At 40.1% G+C, this 17,734-nt stretch overlaps 1 protein-coding gene across 4 annotated transcripts in view; it reads left to right on the top strand.

The window, feature by feature from the left end:
* LOC121652167 (neural cell adhesion molecule L1.1-like) overlaps window positions 1-17,734 on the top strand; it is a 66,170-nt gene that overhangs the window by 7,542 nt on the left and 40,894 nt on the right. For 2 of the 4 annotated variants that reach the window (XM_042004794.1, XM_042004793.1), the window contains exons 2-10: window positions 6,689-7,039; window positions 7,866-7,880; window positions 8,098-8,200; window positions 10,879-11,057; window positions 11,763-11,885; window positions 13,234-13,404; window positions 14,582-14,693; window positions 14,939-15,123; window positions 16,709-16,855. In XM_042004794.1, coding sequence (XP_041860728.1) covers window positions 6,907-7,039; window positions 7,866-7,880; window positions 8,098-8,200; window positions 10,879-11,057; window positions 11,763-11,885; window positions 13,234-13,404; window positions 14,582-14,693; window positions 14,939-15,123; window positions 16,709-16,855 — 1,168 coding nt within the window. In that variant the 5' untranslated portion in view covers window positions 6,689-6,906. The remainder of the gene's footprint in view (window positions 1-6,688; window positions 7,040-7,865; window positions 7,881-8,097; window positions 8,201-10,878; window positions 11,058-11,762; window positions 11,886-13,233; window positions 13,405-14,581; window positions 14,694-14,938; window positions 15,124-16,708; window positions 16,856-17,734) is intronic. The other 2 variants (XM_042004796.1, XM_042004795.1) reach the window with 1 other exon arrangement.

Raw genomic sequence — 17,734 nt, 5'->3', positions numbered from 1 at the left:
AGGGGCAGGATATAAGGGGCAGCATAAGCTACAGTACAAAAGATCTTTGCACACAGATGAAAGGGTTTTAAAGTGAAGTATTCACGCCTCCTATCTGCTCAGCTTTGCTTCTTCTACTATAGCACAGCTCCTCGTCAGACATGTCTTTACTATTTCCTAGGACTACTTTACTCACTTCTATAGGAATTTGGCTGCTATCCTCTGGTTTTTACTTAAAGTAATGTGCTTTTCTTTTTGGAGGAGATAATCATTTACATTTTCTACTGTGTTCCAGGTGAATTTACTCAGACAGGAGCAAATATCTTAATTCTGACACTTCTGCAACATTCTCACATGTTTTAGTTTTCCATACCTGCAAACTCAGAAAGTATAAAAAAGGTGACAGATTAAGCCCCCTTAGAGGGCCTGGGGGCATCCCTCACCAGAAAAATGTTATGATTTTAATGTGTAATTAAGCATTCTACTGTAGTATGCTCAGAAGAAAATATCATCATGATAAATTAGACACCACCACTCAAACCTGGAACTTTATTAACTCATATCTAAATCAAACCATGTGTAAATAAATTAATAGTTTCAAAATGTTATTTTTGTTCTGAACATGGTCCAGCTCAAGCGAAGGAGCACAGTGACATGTTTATTTTTCTCTCAGGTGAAGGAAGCAGGTGATCATTTTGTTTAACAGAGAGTTGAAGATTATGTTTGAGACATGATGCTCTGTCTGCAGTTAGACTGCCTGGAAACACAGTTACTGTTTTCTTTATTATTATTGTCAAACTACATCTTTTACAAATTTTAAGAAAATGTATAAAAAACATGGTTAGCAGTAATTTGAGAGTTTGCACTTGGAATATTAGGGAAAGCTTTTAAAAAGGAAAAAAGTACTGCTGGCCATAACTTAAAAAAATAATAGACATAACTCTTTACCAATAAACAGTCTGGCCTTGGGCATTTATTTTTCCTGTTTTTTTTTATATATACAAAAAGCTGCTTTAATTAGGAAAAAAAATGATCATTTCAAACTGCTGCATTTCTTCTTAATCTTTCCTCTTCTACTCAAATGGTAAATCCTGCAGTTCTGGTAGATTCTGGTCATCATGTAACTGACTATACCATCTAAGATAAAAAAAAAAAAAACAATCAAAACAAAACAGATCCTTTATCTCTGATTAGTCCTGATTGGCTCTGATTGGTTCAGTAAAATCTGTGAGCTCAGATAGCACAAGTTAGGAGAGCGAGTCATGTTTAATTAAGGTTGTTGAGTGGACCTTGTGGTTTAGACTGGAACTCCACTAAAGGCCAACTTATGATTCCTTACGTGCAGCGATGTCCATTTCAAATGTTGTCATGCACTGCCATCTTCAAACTTTCATGTGTATTTTGCATTGGCTTGGGCTCCCCCACCTGTGAGCTTACCACCCGTGGGAGGGGCCATGGGGGTCAGATGCAATGTGGGTCAGATGCAATGTGGGTTGGGTGATGGCTGAAAGTAGGGACCATGGCGGTTAGATCCTAAGCTGCAGATGCTAGCTTTAGGTATGTGGAACATTGCCTCACTGTTAAGACAGTGTGCAAGGTCAAGTGGTTTTGGCAAGATATGGCTAGACTCAACTCAACACACAGGTTGGGCTCTGGAACCAGCCTCCTTGAGAAGGACTGGACTCTCTTTCACTCTGGAGTTGCTCCCAGTGAAAGGCGTTGAGCAGGTGTGAGCATACTCGATGCCCCTGACTTGGTGCCTGTATGTTCTCTTTTCGAAAGGGTAGCTGCCTTTTGCCTTCAGGTGGGGGGAGTGAGTCCTCACTGTTGTTTGTGCTTACAGAGCGAATGACAGTTCTTTAAAAATATAACAATACATTTATTAAAGCACAACAATTATGACTTACTTATGTGGCTGGTGAAGTCACAAGATGGCCAGTATTGCTGTGGGAACAAGGAGATCACAAGATGGCTGTTGTTGCAATGTGACCAGTGCACATATCATCTTTGACCCATGTGTAGCATTTGCACTACCTCGATTCCACAGTTAGATTGTTTTCTGTTGCTATCAGGTTTTATACTCTAAGAATGTTTTTGCTTATTTACTGTCACAGTAAAAAAGATTTTATTTGCTTCTATGTGTGGACAAATGGACAGAAACATTCAAGATGATCAGGCCAGGGTGAGGTGCTTGTGTGTCTGATATTTGTTAGGATTGTAAAAATAAATTTTATTGTGATTATGACCCACATTTACTGCAGTGTAAATGTGTGTATGTATGTGTATATATACACACACACACACACACACACACACACACACACACACACACACACACACACACACACACACACACACACACACACACACACACACGTGGACAAAATTGTTGGTATCCTTCAGTTAATGAAAGAAAAACTCACAATGGTCACAGAAATAACTTGAATCTGACAAAAGTAATAATAAATACTTTTATTATATTAAATTTAACCAATGAAATTCAGACACTGCTTTTCAACCATGCTTCAACAGAATTATTTAAAAAAATAAACTCATGAAACAGGCATGGACAAAAATGATGGTACCCCTAGAAAAGACGGAAAATAATGTGACCAAAGGGACATGTTAATCCAAAGTGTGTCCACTAGTTAGCATCACAGTTGTCTACAATCTTGTAATCAGTCAGTGGGCCTATATATAGGCTACAGGTAGTCACTGTGCTGTTTGGTGACATGGTGTGTACCACACTCAACTTGGACCAGAGGAAGCAAAGGAAAGAGTTGTCTCAGGAGATTAGAAAGAAAATTATAGACAAGCATGTTAAAGGTAAAGGCTATAAGACCATCTCCTAGCAGCTTGATATTTCTATGACTACAGTTGCACATATTATTCAGAAATATGAGACAAAAATGGAACTTTTTACCAAGGCACATCAGCTCTATGTTTACAGACGGAAAAATGAAGCATATGAAGAAAAGAACACCATCCCTACTGTGGAACATGGAGGAGGCTCTGTTACGTTCTGGGGCTGCTTCGCTGCATCTGGCACAGGGTGTCTTGAATCTGTGCAGGTACAATGAAATCTCAAGACTATCAAGGGATTCTAGAGAGAAATGTGCTGGCCAGTGTCAGAAAGCTTGGTCTCAGTCGTAGGTCATGAGTCTTGCAACAGGACAATGAATCAAAACACAGCTTAAAACATCCAAGAATGGCTAAGAGGAAAACATTGGTCTATTCTAAAGTGGCCTTCTATGAGCCCTGACCTAAATCCTATTGAGCATCTTTGGAAGGAGCTGAAACATGCCGTCTGGAAAAGGCTCCCTTCAAACCTGAGACAACTGGAGCAGTTTGCTTATGAGGAGTGGGCCAAAATACCTGCTGAGAGATGCAGAAGTCTCATTGACAGTTACAGGAATTGTTGGATAGCCGCGATTGCCTCAAAAGGTTGTACAACAAAATATTAAGTTAAGGGTACCATCATTTTTGTCCAGGCCTGTTTCATGAGTTTATTTTTTTTTTAAATAATTCTGTTGAAACATAGTTGAAAAGCAATGTCTGGTTTTCAATGGTTAGATTTCATAGAATTTTTATTTATTATTACTTTTCTCAGATTCAAGTTATTTCTGTGACCATTGTGAGTTTTTCTTTCATTAACTAAAGGGTACCAACACTTTGTCCACGTGTGTATATATAACGTAATATAATAATAAAATTAACAATGGAAAATTGGTAAAGATGTCAATGAAGGTTCCTCTGCAGCAGTTTCTAGGAGCTTCTGAAGAACTTTCTTAGTGAATCTGGATAGATGTAGACCAGTTGCTGTACAAGCGGCAGACAGATTAAAACCTAATGTATTAAACAACATAAATCAGCTATAAATCTTTATTAAATAACAGGCTGACCTCATGGACAAAGAAATTACTTGTCCGTCATTTTCCATTGTGCAATCAGCTGAGAGATTTGAACTCTTCATCTGTAACGAATCACGTCATCAGTTCTCGATAAGGTGATTGGCTGTCCCCACTTTAACTTCACTTTGTACAAAAAGCTTACAATTCTGACCAGAGCTAGAGCAAGAGGAGAGACAGAAAGAGAGGCAGGTGGAGAGGCAGGTGGAGAAGCAGGGGAGCAGGCAGGTGGTGAGACAGGTGGAGATCCTGAAGCAGGTGGAGATACAGGAGGAGAGAGGGGTAGAGAGACAGGTGGAGAGACAGAAAGAGAGACAGGAGGAGAGGCAGGTGGAGAGGCAGGGGGGCAGGCAGGTGGTGAGACAGGTGGAGATCCTGAAGCAGGTGGAGATACAGGAGGAGAGAGGGGTAGAGAGAGAGGGGAAGAGGCAGGAGGAGAGACAGGTGGAGAGACAGGAGGAGAGACAGAAAGAGAGATAGGAGGAGAGGCAGGTGGAGAGGCAGGAGGAGAGACAGAAAGAGAGACAGGAGGAGAGGCAGGTGGAGAGGCAGGGGGGCAGGCAGGTGGTGAGACAGGTGGAGATCCTGAAGCAGGTGGAGATATAGGAGAAGAGAGGGGTAGAGAGAGAGGGGAAGAGGCAGGAGGAGAGACAGGTGGAGAGACAGGAGGAGAGACAGAAAGAGAGACAGGAGGAGAGGCAGGTGGAGAGGCAGGGGGGCAGGCAGGTGGTGAGACAGGTGGAGATCCTGAAGCAGGTGGAGATACAGGAGAAGAGAGGGGTAGAGAGACAGGGGAAGAGGTAGGAGGAGAGACAGGTGGAGAGACAGGAGGAGAGACAGAAAGAGAGACAGGAGGAGAGGCAGGTGGAGAGGCAGGGGGCAGGCAGGTGGTGAGACAGGTGGAGATCCTGAAGCAGGTGGAGATACAGGAGGAGAGAGGGGTAGAGAGAGAGGGGAAGAGGCAGGAGGAGAGACAGGTGGAGAGACAGGAGGAGAGACAGAAAGAGAGATAGGAGGAGAGGCAGGTGGAGAGGCAGGAGGAGAGACAGAAAGAGAGACAGGAGGAGAGGCAGGTGGAGAGGCAGGGGGGCAGGCAGGTGGTGAGACAGGTGGAGATCCTGAAGCAGGTGGAGATATAGGAGAAGAGAGGGGTAGAGAGAGAGGGGAAGAGGCAGGAGGAGAGACAGGTGGAGAGACAGGAGGAGAGACAGAAAGAGAGACAGGAGGAGAGGCAGGTGGAGAGGCAGGGGGGCAGGCAGGTGGTGAGACAGGTGGAGATCCTGAAGCAGGTAGAGATACAGGAGAAGAGAGGGGTAGAGAGACAGGGGAAGAGGTAGGAGGAGAGACAGGTGGAGAGACAGGAGGAGAGACAGAAAGAGAGACAGGAGGAGAGGCAGGTGGAGAGGCGGGGGGCAGGCAGGTGGTGAGACAGGTGGAGATCCTGAAGCAGGTGGAGATACAGGAGGAGAGAGGGGTAGAGAGAGAGGGGAAGAGGCAGGAGGAGAGACAGGTGGAGAGACAGGAGGAGACACAGAAGATGAAACAGGAGGAGAGACAGGAGGAGACGCAAGAGATGAGGTAGGAGGAGAGGCAGGTGGAGAGACAAGAGGAGAGGCAGAAAGAGAGACAGGTGGAGAGACGTGTGTGTTCATTGTTGTGAGCATGTGACTGAGCTTGTGTGGGTGTGGGTGTGTGAACTACGTCATGAATGAAATGAACTGGTGGGATCTGGGAGGAATGGGAAGTGAAAGTCAACACATATTTTCCGGTATCTGCTTATCTATCTATGCATGTTTGTGAGGACCAGTTTTAGGTGATGCCATGATAGAGACTGATGAGGGATGTTTAATGCATGTCAGGTATCTTAATCAGTTCTTTCTTTGGGACAAAGGACTGATTGACTTGTTTTTTTTGTGGACAGTGTGAATCAGAATCCTCACAATGAAAAGCAAATGTTGGTGTGTCAGGGGAGTTTGTGTCATTATCAGGCGCTGTATGAAGCCTGTATTGACCAGCTGACACCCCCAGATGAAACCACTTAGAGCCTCATGGCGACATCTGCCCCCCCCACCCCCCAACCCCACCAGCCTGCTGTGATTGTGATTAAAAAGATATAAAAACAGAACCATTATGATTCTGCTGTGATTGTTGGAAGTTAAATAGTGTGACATGTAGGATGCCCATTCTCCCCCAGGCTGAGTTTGGTTGTATACATCACATCTTGGCAGTAAGGAGTTGGTTATTAGTGTGTGCAGTTGTTTATAACTAAATAAACTGATGGCAGAATTAGAAAGTTTTCCACAGACATAAATTAATCAGAGTTTAATCTTCACTTCCTTTTACAATAAGAAGGAACAAAAAGGGGGGAAATGACCATCTGTTAAAAACACCCCTCCCCCTACCGTCATGGGACAGTGTTCAGTTGTCACAGAGGAACAAAAGAGAAGCTGTTTGGACTAATAATAATTCAGTGTAAGAGAAGTTACACGGCCCAAGAGGTGGGGGGCACTTTCCATCAACCATCACAGCTGAACACCACCCTTACCTTAAATTAAACCAAACCCAAGTCTTCATAAAGAATCACTCTGTATCTGTTTCCTTGGAAATACCGTCTGAAGATCTCCAGTCTGCTTGTGTGAAAATGGCTTCTATGCTGCTGTATTTAATAAATTTATAAAATATCTGTAATAAAAAGTGTCTTGTTCAGCAGGTTCATGTTTGGTAAAATCTTTTTTCTCCTCCCTTTTCCTGTCCTCTTCCTCTTTTTTCCTCTCCACTTCCTTCTTGTCTTCTCACCACAGTTTGCCACTGAAGAAGGATCGTAGAGCTGACGAAGCTTCACTCAGAGACTAACCTGCGAAAGCAAGTCACCCCCTCACCCCACCAACAACTTCCAACCCAGTTTATTTTTCCATCTCTGCTCTCCTGACTACATTCCTGGAGTATCTAGACAGGGAATTTGTGTTTTTATGTGTTGATGAGTGTCAGGGTGGATGGGACGTGGATGGGACATTGAAAGATGTGTGTGTCGCAGCATCAGTGGATGAGCTATAGGGGGCCATGTCCCCCAATTCTTTCCCTGATCCTCTTCATCTTCCCTTTGGCCTTCCTCTTCTCCATTGCTCAGGGAGCTATCGACATTCCCAAACACTGTGAGTACTGCACCACACCAAAGCAGAAGTAGTTTTCCTTCATGTTAATAGAATATGAAATACATACTTTAAACTTTAATCAGCAACATTAATAGAGACAGAGCTCTTCCAGATTGTAATGTTGTGTATGGCCCACATCACACATAAACTTCAGGTGTCATAGTTTCAGTTTATAAATCAGCCAATCAGGTGACAGGAAGTAATTGTTGACGTAATCTCTAAACATTATAAGAATTTTTCCACCTCCTATTTGACTAATTTTGTCTTCTAACTTGCAGCTACCTAAACTTTTGAGCCAAACGAAGCTCCTCTGACTTGCTAAATTTCCTTTACACATTTACATATACTCTCTCTTCCAGCATGTCCATTCATTGTCTTCATTACCAGCCAATTGAGCTATCCTAAACAGTTTAGATGGATCCCTGATTTCAGAGGTTAGGGTCAAAGATCAGCATCCATATGAAGGTCCCAGAGGACTGGATGAAGGTGGAGAAAGGGAGGAATTGGGATAACCCTAACCTTCAATTAACAACCCAAAGTAAGAGAGAAAAAAAGCCTACAGTAAGAAAAGAAAGACAAAAATGGAAGAAAAGCTGTAGGAATAAAAAGAGAAGAGACAATGAAAGATGAAGAAAGGTAAATAAAAAACAAAACAACAGAAGAAAATTAGAAACGGACGTAGGACATCAGTGAGTTCCAGTCAGAAAAGCAGGACATTAATAACAATAAATCTGTGAAACAGCTACTTGAGGTTAAAAGTGAGCCTACCGGAGTTTAAACTTGCCTTCTCTCTATGTGTTTTCACTGCTTTCCTGTGGACGAACAGATAAAAAACACAACAGTAAGTGGTTTCTTTTTCTGATAAAAAGTTTACTTACTCAAGCAGGAGAAAAATATCACAGATTTTTACATCTGCACATGGATAATTTCCAACTTCTGAGAATTCAGTTGTTTACTTCTGATGAAAACAGAATAACAATACTTAGCGCTGTATTTAACTAATAATGCTGTTTCTACTGAACAATAACCATTTCATTACTATGTGTGGAATTTTTTAGTGTCACAGCCACCAGAGCTGACGGAGTTGCCAACATCATTCACAGCCTTTTCTCGAGAGGACATTGTTCTTCCCTGTGAGGCCTCTGGTAACCCCCCACCCACGTAAGTACACTGCCTCCCATTCTGCTTTTCGTAACTCTAGAAACCACAAGTAAACCTGCAGTCTCAGTGCTCTGTTGGGAAAATCTGGAAATTTGAGAACTTACAGATAACGTGGCAATTTAGCAGAATTATAACTTCTATTCTGCATCTAACAGTAGAACTTTTGCTGTTTTTAATACATTTAAATCAGATGATGGATTTTTTTTGTTTTTATTTATTTATTTTTTTTACTTTTGGGATATTCTGATAATAAGTATGTCTTTCTCGTCAGTTATTCATTAATCCCACACAAAAAAACTGAAAAGGAACCATTTTCCAAGTTTTTGGGGCAACACAAAAATGGAAAAACGGAAAACGAGCACTCAGATCGGATTTTAGATTTTGAGACTTTGCTGTGTTGTGCTGCTCCAAGTGACTGCTGTCACTGCAGTTCCTGTCCTTCAGTCATGAGCAAAGACTGTATATAAAAAATGACGTCACGCGTAGGTTTCTGAAGAGCTAAATTTAAGCTCATTCCCACCGTCACCATCTTGGTAGCGTCACGCGTGTCATCATTTCCAGAAAATCCAAAAATGGGTGGAGATGAGAGGGGGACTGTGAAGGTGAGGGTAGATGATTGACACCCATCGAACTCCGAGCTGCCTGTAGCTAAGAGCTAACCGAGCTAACCCAGAGCTAATAGTAGCTAAGCAGCTAACGGAGGTAGGCAGGCTAAAGCTAAGGCGCTGTTAGCCCGCAGTTAACCATCCCATCAGATCACCAGGAAATATTGGGAAAATGTAAAGTAAATTTGATTTTCATTTTAAAATAAAAAAAACTAAAAAGGAAATTCCAGGCATTTTTCCTTTTAACTGTTAAAATGGAATTAAAAAGCGGAGAATGCTTTGATTTTGGTTTTAAAGTTTGCAGAACAAAAATTAAAATCACCAAAATACAAACACAAAGAACAACCAGTTTTACAGAATCTTCATTTTTAAGTTTTCCATATGATTTCCGCTGTATCTTACATAGATGTTCCCAAACCTCTACTGTCAGAACTACATTTCTTTCTATTTCCCATTCCTGGTTTACATGGAGCGAGTGAACGCTCAGTGGAACTTCTGAGCAACATTTGTGCAGAAATTTCTTTGGATGATGAACCTCACTTTGCCATGTCAAGAATAGTTTCTGAGTAGGGTTCCAGAGAGATTTGACCAGGTAATATTAGTTTTCATAAAGATATTAATGACTCAGCACTCTGCCCTGCCTGAACCAAAAGCCATGTTTACATCAAGGCCAATCCACAGGTTGCAGCGTGTCGAGCTCCACCCTTTGGCATCGGATTGGTGGGATTGTGACCCCCATGGAAGGGTCCCAAAAAAGGGTCCTGTCTGAAAAATATGGTTTTTGTGTTTGTATTTTAATGATTAATTTTCAAACTTTTGTTAATTTTATTTCAAGAGTTAAAAGGAAAAATGAAGAATGAAAAACAGACTAACTTTAAGAAGACAGCCTTCTCAGTAACTGTGGCCCACTGTCTGGCTCTGTGTCCACGCTGATGTCCATGTCGGCTGCAGCAGACACGAGAACACTTAACTTTTTATTTTTCTTTTCCATTTTCATTTTGTGCACATGTGTTTTCGTTGCCTGATTTTTCGTTTTGAATTAGGAAATGAATAAAGAAAAAATGAGTGTTTTTTTTTATTTTTCATTTTTTGTTTCAAATGACAAAAAGAAACAAAACAAAAAAATAAAACAAACAAAAACAAACAAAAAGAAATCCCTGAATATACATGGACCTATTTTCAACATGTTTCTGTATTTGTACATTAGTGTCTCTTTCCAGCAGAGTTGTCTGGTTGTAGTACAGCTGATTTCAGCTCAGTGGTTTCTACACCAGATCATTAATGATTTTATAACCATAAATATGCATTGCAGGTCACTGCATTTGGTCGTCCGTGCAACTGGCCCAAGTCCAGTTATTACCTCTTGTTATTCGGTACAGGTTGAAGAATCTGAATAAGAATTCATTGTTATGAGTGACGTCACACCCCGGTAATAACGTGACCATGAACCACTTGCCGGTGAAAACAAAACCTGCAACCTACCAGCGTCTGTGTTGAAGTGTGCAAGACTGTTCTTGTTTTTGGTTGTCGGGAGTTGTCTTTTCGGCAGCTCCAAGAATGATGTCTTCTATCTGTTGAATGATTTTGTTAATGGCAGCCAACCAGAACACAATGCTTTTAGGATATTTTTGGGAATCTCTTTGGAAATGAAGAGCATCAACGCTGAAAATTGAGCAACACTTCGTTATCACCGGCAAGAGACCAAGAAGTTCACACATGTTCCCTGATGTTTGCACCTGCCCACAGCATGATGTGTTATGTGTATATGTAGCCTTCATTTTTACTGCTTTCTAAACTTGTGGATTTTTAATTAATGTTGACATTTGACACCTTGTCCAGGGACAACAGTTGAAAATGAGTTTTACAGCTAATACTGACACGTTTACAGAAATATTCATTAATATGTACTGTCCCAGATAAATAAACCAATAAACAATAGATTGTTCATTTCCAAAACAACTAATAGCTTTATTAATACTTAGGATGTTTCAAGATGCAACAGACCGTCCTTTAATTTGTCCTTGAACTTTTTATGTTCTGAAAATATTTTCTTTTGGTGTTCTCTGCCCTCAGATTCCGCTGGATTAAGGATGGGGAGCAGTTTGGGTTGGAGCAGACAGGATCTGGGACACTGCGAGCCCAAGACCAAGACCTCGCAGTTTCCCTAGAGTCCTATGCAGGAAGCTACCGCTGCTACGCCTCCAACACTCTGGGGACCGCCATGACACAAACCGTAGAAGTCATAGTTGAGCGTGAGTAACACACAAACAAATATTGTACACAAAGTTCTACACACAAAGATATCAAGCTAACAGATAATCAGATTTTTCATACTCAGGAAGATAAGAAGCTGTTAAAATTCATGGGAGGAAAAGACTAATTGATGCATTAAGAAGAGCAACAAGCCAGTAACAGTTGTTTTTGTACTCATGACTTCCTTTTTATGCTTGGTTCCTCTTCCTGATTACATTGCACCTGTTCTCCGTGTGGTCATTAAATCCCTCAGCAGATAATCCGCCTGCCTTCCTTTGTTGAGAAGACATCTTTCTTCTCCTCCTTTAGCCCGTCTGCTGTTTGTATTTATTTATTTTACCAAGCCATCCTCCCTTTAACCAACCCCCCTTTCTTACTTTCATTTACCAGCCCCTCCCTTAATTTCTCCAAGGATTTACTCTTTAATAATCAAATAATGTATAATTATACACAGTACACAGTATAAGTAGGAGTAAAAGTTCAATTAAAAAATAGTCACTGATCTAAGTTTACCTTCTGTTTTTCATGTGAATCGGAAATATGCAAACACATGTTGTCCAGGAGGACTGAGAGGCTGCAGACCTGCTGCAGTTTTCTGTTGTTTCCTCAACAAATCTCTCAGAAAGTTTGATGCTCAAATCAAAATGATTCTTTTCTAACACTGCTGAAGTTTAATGTTATTATGCTCCTGCTTTGTGTTGTAGCTCAACCAGTTCTTCAAAAACAGCAGAAAGTACATTTGGAAGCTTACGAGGGATCGAGCATCATCCTGACCTGCAACCCTCCTAAGAGTTCTACTCCTCCACACATCCACTGGATGGACAAGAGTAAGTCTGTCTTCTTGCTTGCTTTTTATCTGTTCAGTGTATCAGTGATATACATGTTCTTGTCCAGTTTGTAGCTCTTCATGGCTTCAGTTTAACACAACCTCAGTTGTTTTTTTTTTCAAGTTTAAAGCCACGCTCAGCTCTACAGCAGATTGATGAAGGTCTGGACTTTATACGCCGTTAATAACCTGTTACTCCTTAATAACTGATAATAAAATGTGATGGCAAGATATTGTCTTTTTCTATTACAATAATAATAATAACCGAATAAGAAATATAGAATTTGCTGCAAAATAGGTGCGTGTTTCTGGGTCATCAGAAAGATTTTCTTGTCTGTGGTATCCAAGAGACGGAGGTTCAGGTTCATAAGAAGGCGTTACAAAACCAAACGGCAAACAAAAAACAGAAAACTCACTTTTGTTTCTAGTGCAGTGTGTTGCTGAGAAAAATAATCAGTTTAACCGCTAAAACCTTGTCAGATACATGACGTGACACAATAACATCATCATAAGATGTTTATTTGTCATGTATGTGAACCTGCACAGACAAAAAGACGACCAACACGCTAACAACTCATGGAATAAATTTAAATGCTCAAATCAGGATTATTAACACAAAAATGACTTGATTTTACACTAGCAAAAAAAAAGGGACTTTAAAACAATGACTTTAAACAGAATTTATAGTTTATTAATTTTAATACTAAAGATTTAAATAAATAATTCATTTATTCATTATCTTCTCTTTCACATTTTTTATAGACAAATATTTAACAAACATTTTTTGTATCTGCAGCTCATTTATGTATTTGTTTTTTGTTGGTTTGTGAAATATATATATATATATATATATATATATATTGGCTTGGGAGGTTCGAACAGTGGCCTTTTTGTGTGGTGTTTGTTGCATGTTCTCCTTGTGTACTCTGGCATGCATGTTAGGTTAATTGGTTACTCTAAGTTCTTCCTAGGAGTGAGTGTGTGGTTTTGCTGAATGGTTGTTTGTCTCTCTATGTTGGCCCTGCGATGGACTGGCGACCTGTCCTCTCACCTGATAAATGCTGGGTTAAGCTCCAGCTTCCCCACAACGCTTGATTGGACGAAGCAGTGTAAATAATGGCTGGATGGATGTATCATACAGTACTTATTGTACCAAACTGAACGTGATCCCTCCTACATGTAACCAGAACCACACTGTACCATACCAAACTGAACTGCTCAGTGTAACCAGGGCTAAAAATCCTGGTCCGTCATCATCATGTAAATTAGTCTCATTTACATGATGTCTTTGTCACCCTGCCAAGATCATTTGTTGAATTGTCCGGGTGTGTGTGTCCTGTTGTTCTCAGAGATGGTGCACATTGAACAGAACGACAGAGTGATGACCGGCCTGGATGGAAACTTATACTTTTCTAATCTTTGGAGGAACGACAGCAGAAAAGACTACATCTGTAATGCTCAGTACGCCGCAGCCAGGACCATCCTCCCTGAAACTGCTATCAGACTCACCGTCAAGCCCAGTAAGTGCTCACATTCACAAAAAAGACCCATGAGTTATATGAATATGAAACAAGTTTATTTCAGGCTTTGTGAGACCTGTAAATGACTATAAAAGATGTTTAAATAATTACTCTCAGGGTTCATCCAGGGACAACAACAGCTCACACACAGGCTCAGTTCAAAGGTTTTTTTTTTAGATATACACATCACAGCTGGCTTCTCTCATAGCAGGTTCTTCTTCTGAGGCTTAGCATACACCAATCTGCGTGACCTGCTGCTGTTCCCTGAACCACAGCTTCACGTAGTTTATGGGAAGCTAGGAGTCTATCTGTTGACCTTTTGCTTAGTAGGGGGGTCTGATCTGGAAGTAACAAATCCATGGACTAGTTTTTCTGCATCCCTCTGAGAAAGAATGTTCCTTGTTTTGGGAATATTACTGAGGTGGAACAAGGAGATCCTAGAAACCTGCTTTATATGCGAGTCAAAGGGCAGATCTGGTCCAGAACAACTCCAAGGTTCCTCACTGTAAACAGTATGTGAATATGTGAGAACAGAGCTGGAAAGAAAGTTGGACCAACTATTAAATGTTAATTCAATAATAATAATAATAATAATAATAATAATAATAATAACTTGTATGGTGCTCTTTTGGACACTCAAAGACATTTTACATAATTTACATGAATTTATAATCTTCTTATTTTACATCTCAACTCTTTTTGCAAACTGATTTTGGAACAAAGTTGAGGTGAAATAAGTTAAAGTCTAAAGTTAAAGTCTAAGGTCAGAGATGCAGTAAAAGCTGTTTTCTGGTAAACATTTCAATAGACATGTGAGGGAAGTAAAAGTAGTATGAAATAACAGATTAGTGATGAGGTGGCTCCAGTAAACTTCAAATATTTTCAAATTTAAACCAGAATAAAACAGATTCAGCATTGTGAACAAAACCCAGAGAAATGGTTTGACATTGGTTTATTTGCCTGCTTGTAAAACATTCATGGGCTGTATGTGCCATGAGTAACACTACAAATCCCATGATGCAACATGATAGTGTCATTTTTCAGATTAGATTGTTTTGTGAGATGATAAAAAGTCACATTTCTATGCTAAACCATCCTGTAATCCTGAAATCATCTGCAGTTTACCAACAGAGTTCAGTGTGTGTTGGCTGAATACGTTGTGTTTTTCCCTCTCCAGGTAATGATGTTAATGGTAGAAAACCTCATTTCTTCCATTCCCACGGCTCCCACACATCGGTCCAGGCCCTCAGGGGTCACAGCGTCACCCTTGAATGTATCCCCAAAGGCCTGTGAGCACTTTACTATGTTGGTGTAGAAGTGCGTGCATGTACGCGCGCGTGTGTGTGTGTGTGTATAATAATATCAAAATAATATCATTTTAATAATATCATAAAAACATAATAATATCTATCTATCTATCTGTCTATCTATCTATCTATCTATCTATCTATCTATCTATCTATCTATCTATCTATCTATCTATCTATCTATCTATCTATCTATCTATCTATCTATCTATCTATCTATCTATCAGCCCCACTCCTCGGGTGGAATGGATAAAGAAGGATGGCAGACTGGATGAAACAAGCAGCAAGGTTGAAAATCACCACCGTTGGCTGAGCTTCAACAGCATCACCCAGGCTGATGAAGGGGAGTACCAGTGTAAAGCCTCTAACAGCTATGGCTCCACCACACACTCTTTTACTGTCACTGTGGAAGGTAGGATGCTCAGCATTCCCGTGATGCAGTGAAGAAGTCACTGCCATGTTAGTCCAGACTTGTTTATTTCTCCTTTTAGAAATAGTATTTACAAATCACAGTATTTAAAAAGGAATTATTACTTCAATATACAATTCCTCTTTAATATTTCAGTTTAAAATTTGTAATTACAAAATACTTTGCAGTTTGATGTAAAGGTCCCATATTATGCAAAATTTACTTTCTAAAGGTTTTTAAAGTCATATGTGTCCTCATAGCCTGTATGAGGCCCAAAATTCTGTCACCTCTCTCACTAGCTTGCTCCTGTTTTTTGCAAATGTCTGATCAAATGAGTGAGTTTTAGATCTTTCCCTTTGTGACCTCACGAAGGGAAAAATCACTTCCCTGGGTTGTGGATACCGCCATTGACCCGCCCCCCTGGCTAGCTGAGCCAGCCCTCTAAAATCAAATAAAAGACACCAGCAAGCTTCAGATTCTCTCTCAGACAGGGTCATGAAGAGGCACCACTCATAACATTTAAAGGTTCAGACACAAAAACAGCCCGTTTTCAGTTGAACCACTAGAGCTACTTTCAGAATGGCTGAAATTAAGGACCAAGGCTGAGTTTGAGGTAATACACTTTAAAAACAATGTTGCTGGACCTCTGACACCCATATGAAATAGTTGAAAAAATATGGGACCTTTAATTTTTGTATGAATTAATTGTTGATTTTGAAATTATATTTAGAAATCTATATTTTTGTTGCACAATTACTCATCATCAAAATGTTGTATTGCTATTTCAAAGACTCTCCTGGTCCTTTGTTGATAAATGGGTTAAAATAAGCTGTGATTACTGTCTTATATATTTTGTAAACGCTTTGCTTCTTTGCCAGTGCATTCTGGACTTTATTTAGGTTTTTAGAGGCTAATATCTGCAATGAATGGGTGACAGTGCCCAATGTTTACATTTTCACTTTATTTGTATATTTGTTTTACAGTTAAGTCAATCTAAACTTAAATTTAAACAAGTCCTTCTAAAAACATTTCATATGGGAGCTTCTTGGATGTACAGTATGTTCTCCCTTTTCATACATGAGTTTCCTTGTGGACCCGTGGCATCTTCCCACCACCTAAACCTAAACATGTATGTTATGTAAACTGATTATATTTAGCTGACCCTAGGCTTTAATATTAACATACATGGTTATCTTGTTTGTGTTGGTCCTGTGATGACCTGGCAACCTTTCTAGGGTGCATCCATCCGTCTGCCTAAAAGCAGCTGGAATAGACCCACCCCCCATAAGACATAAATTAGATGAAGCAGCTGTAGATAACCGATGGATCCATTAAGCTGCACTCAAAGAGAAAAGGGGCAGTTAGTCCTGCATCTCTAGATCTTTAAGCATCTATTCTAATAATGTTAAGTTTTAATAATGTTTGGCAGACATTTTGTCATGTTATAGAAGGGAAGTGCAGGGGGGGGGGGGGGGGGGGGGTGTTGTATTCAGAGCCATTATGACCCAATTACACAAGATTGAGCTGTGTTTTTTCCTGAATGACAACTAAAAATGTCATCATGAAAATGTCCATACATCCATCCTAGCCGCTCCATACTGGTTGAAGACCCCCAGAACCCCAGAACCCCAGAACCAGATGTACGCCCCAGGGGAAACGGTACGACTGGACTGTATGGCTGATGGCATACCACCTCCTACCATCACCTGGAGCATCAATGGACAGAGATTAGCAGGTATGGCATGTTTGTCATTTTACTTTTCCAGGTTCAAAGTTCAGTAACTGATGAGCTAAACATGCACTCACACATTTTAATAGTTAAAAATAAATTTATATATTTATATTATATTATATTTATCTTACATCTATCTTAATTATTGTGGCCAAAAAGTATTTCTGTTGTGAAATGCCAAACAGAAGAAATGTGAATGATCAGATGATGTAAAGTTGGCCTTTTCTGTGTTTGATGACGTTGCACAGCTTAAAGGCCACGGACAGCTTTCAGGGACAAGGAGAGTTTCTGACTCTACTGTCAGTGACTCATTTTTTTTACCTCTGCAAAGCTCTCGGTGACCAAAGTCTGAAGGATTCTGGGTATTTTTTTTAATGCATCATGGTGTGCATAGAACCTAACCATGCAAAGAAACTGGCTACAGAATGCTGAAAAAAACACAAATAACAAATAATGGTCGAAGAAATTCAATTGAAAACTTTTTCCAAGTTGATGGTTAATGGGATTATCTTCCTAAAAAAGTGTGGTTGTACCCCAACTTGTACGTAATTAGGTTGCTCCCACATGAGAACAAAATCGACAACAGGAAAAATAAAACAAAGGGGAGCTGCATTTCATGTGATTCCATATTTCCAGCAACACTGCCCCCATGTGACAGAAAAATGCAATAACATGCAGTCCTGGCACCAGGACGTGGTGACAGGTCGGCAGTTGGATGCTGGGGAGAGGCCCTATTTATCAAGTGAACCGTTGAATTTATAACAACTTTATAACAAAAAAATAATAAGTTCTACATTAATAATTTCATATTTTGCCCACATCAAAGCATATTTAGTAAAAAAATAAACAACAACAAACCTGATCAAAGATATGAGAGAAATG

This window comes from Melanotaenia boesemani, chromosome 13, assembly GCF_017639745.1.
Source record: "Melanotaenia boesemani isolate fMelBoe1 chromosome 13, fMelBoe1.pri, whole genome shotgun sequence".
Classification (NCBI taxonomy): domain Eukaryota; kingdom Metazoa; phylum Chordata; class Actinopteri; order Atheriniformes; family Melanotaeniidae; genus Melanotaenia; species Melanotaenia boesemani.
The sequence above is the reverse complement of the archived record's forward strand: the minus strand, read 5'-3'. Positions and strand labels throughout refer to the sequence as shown.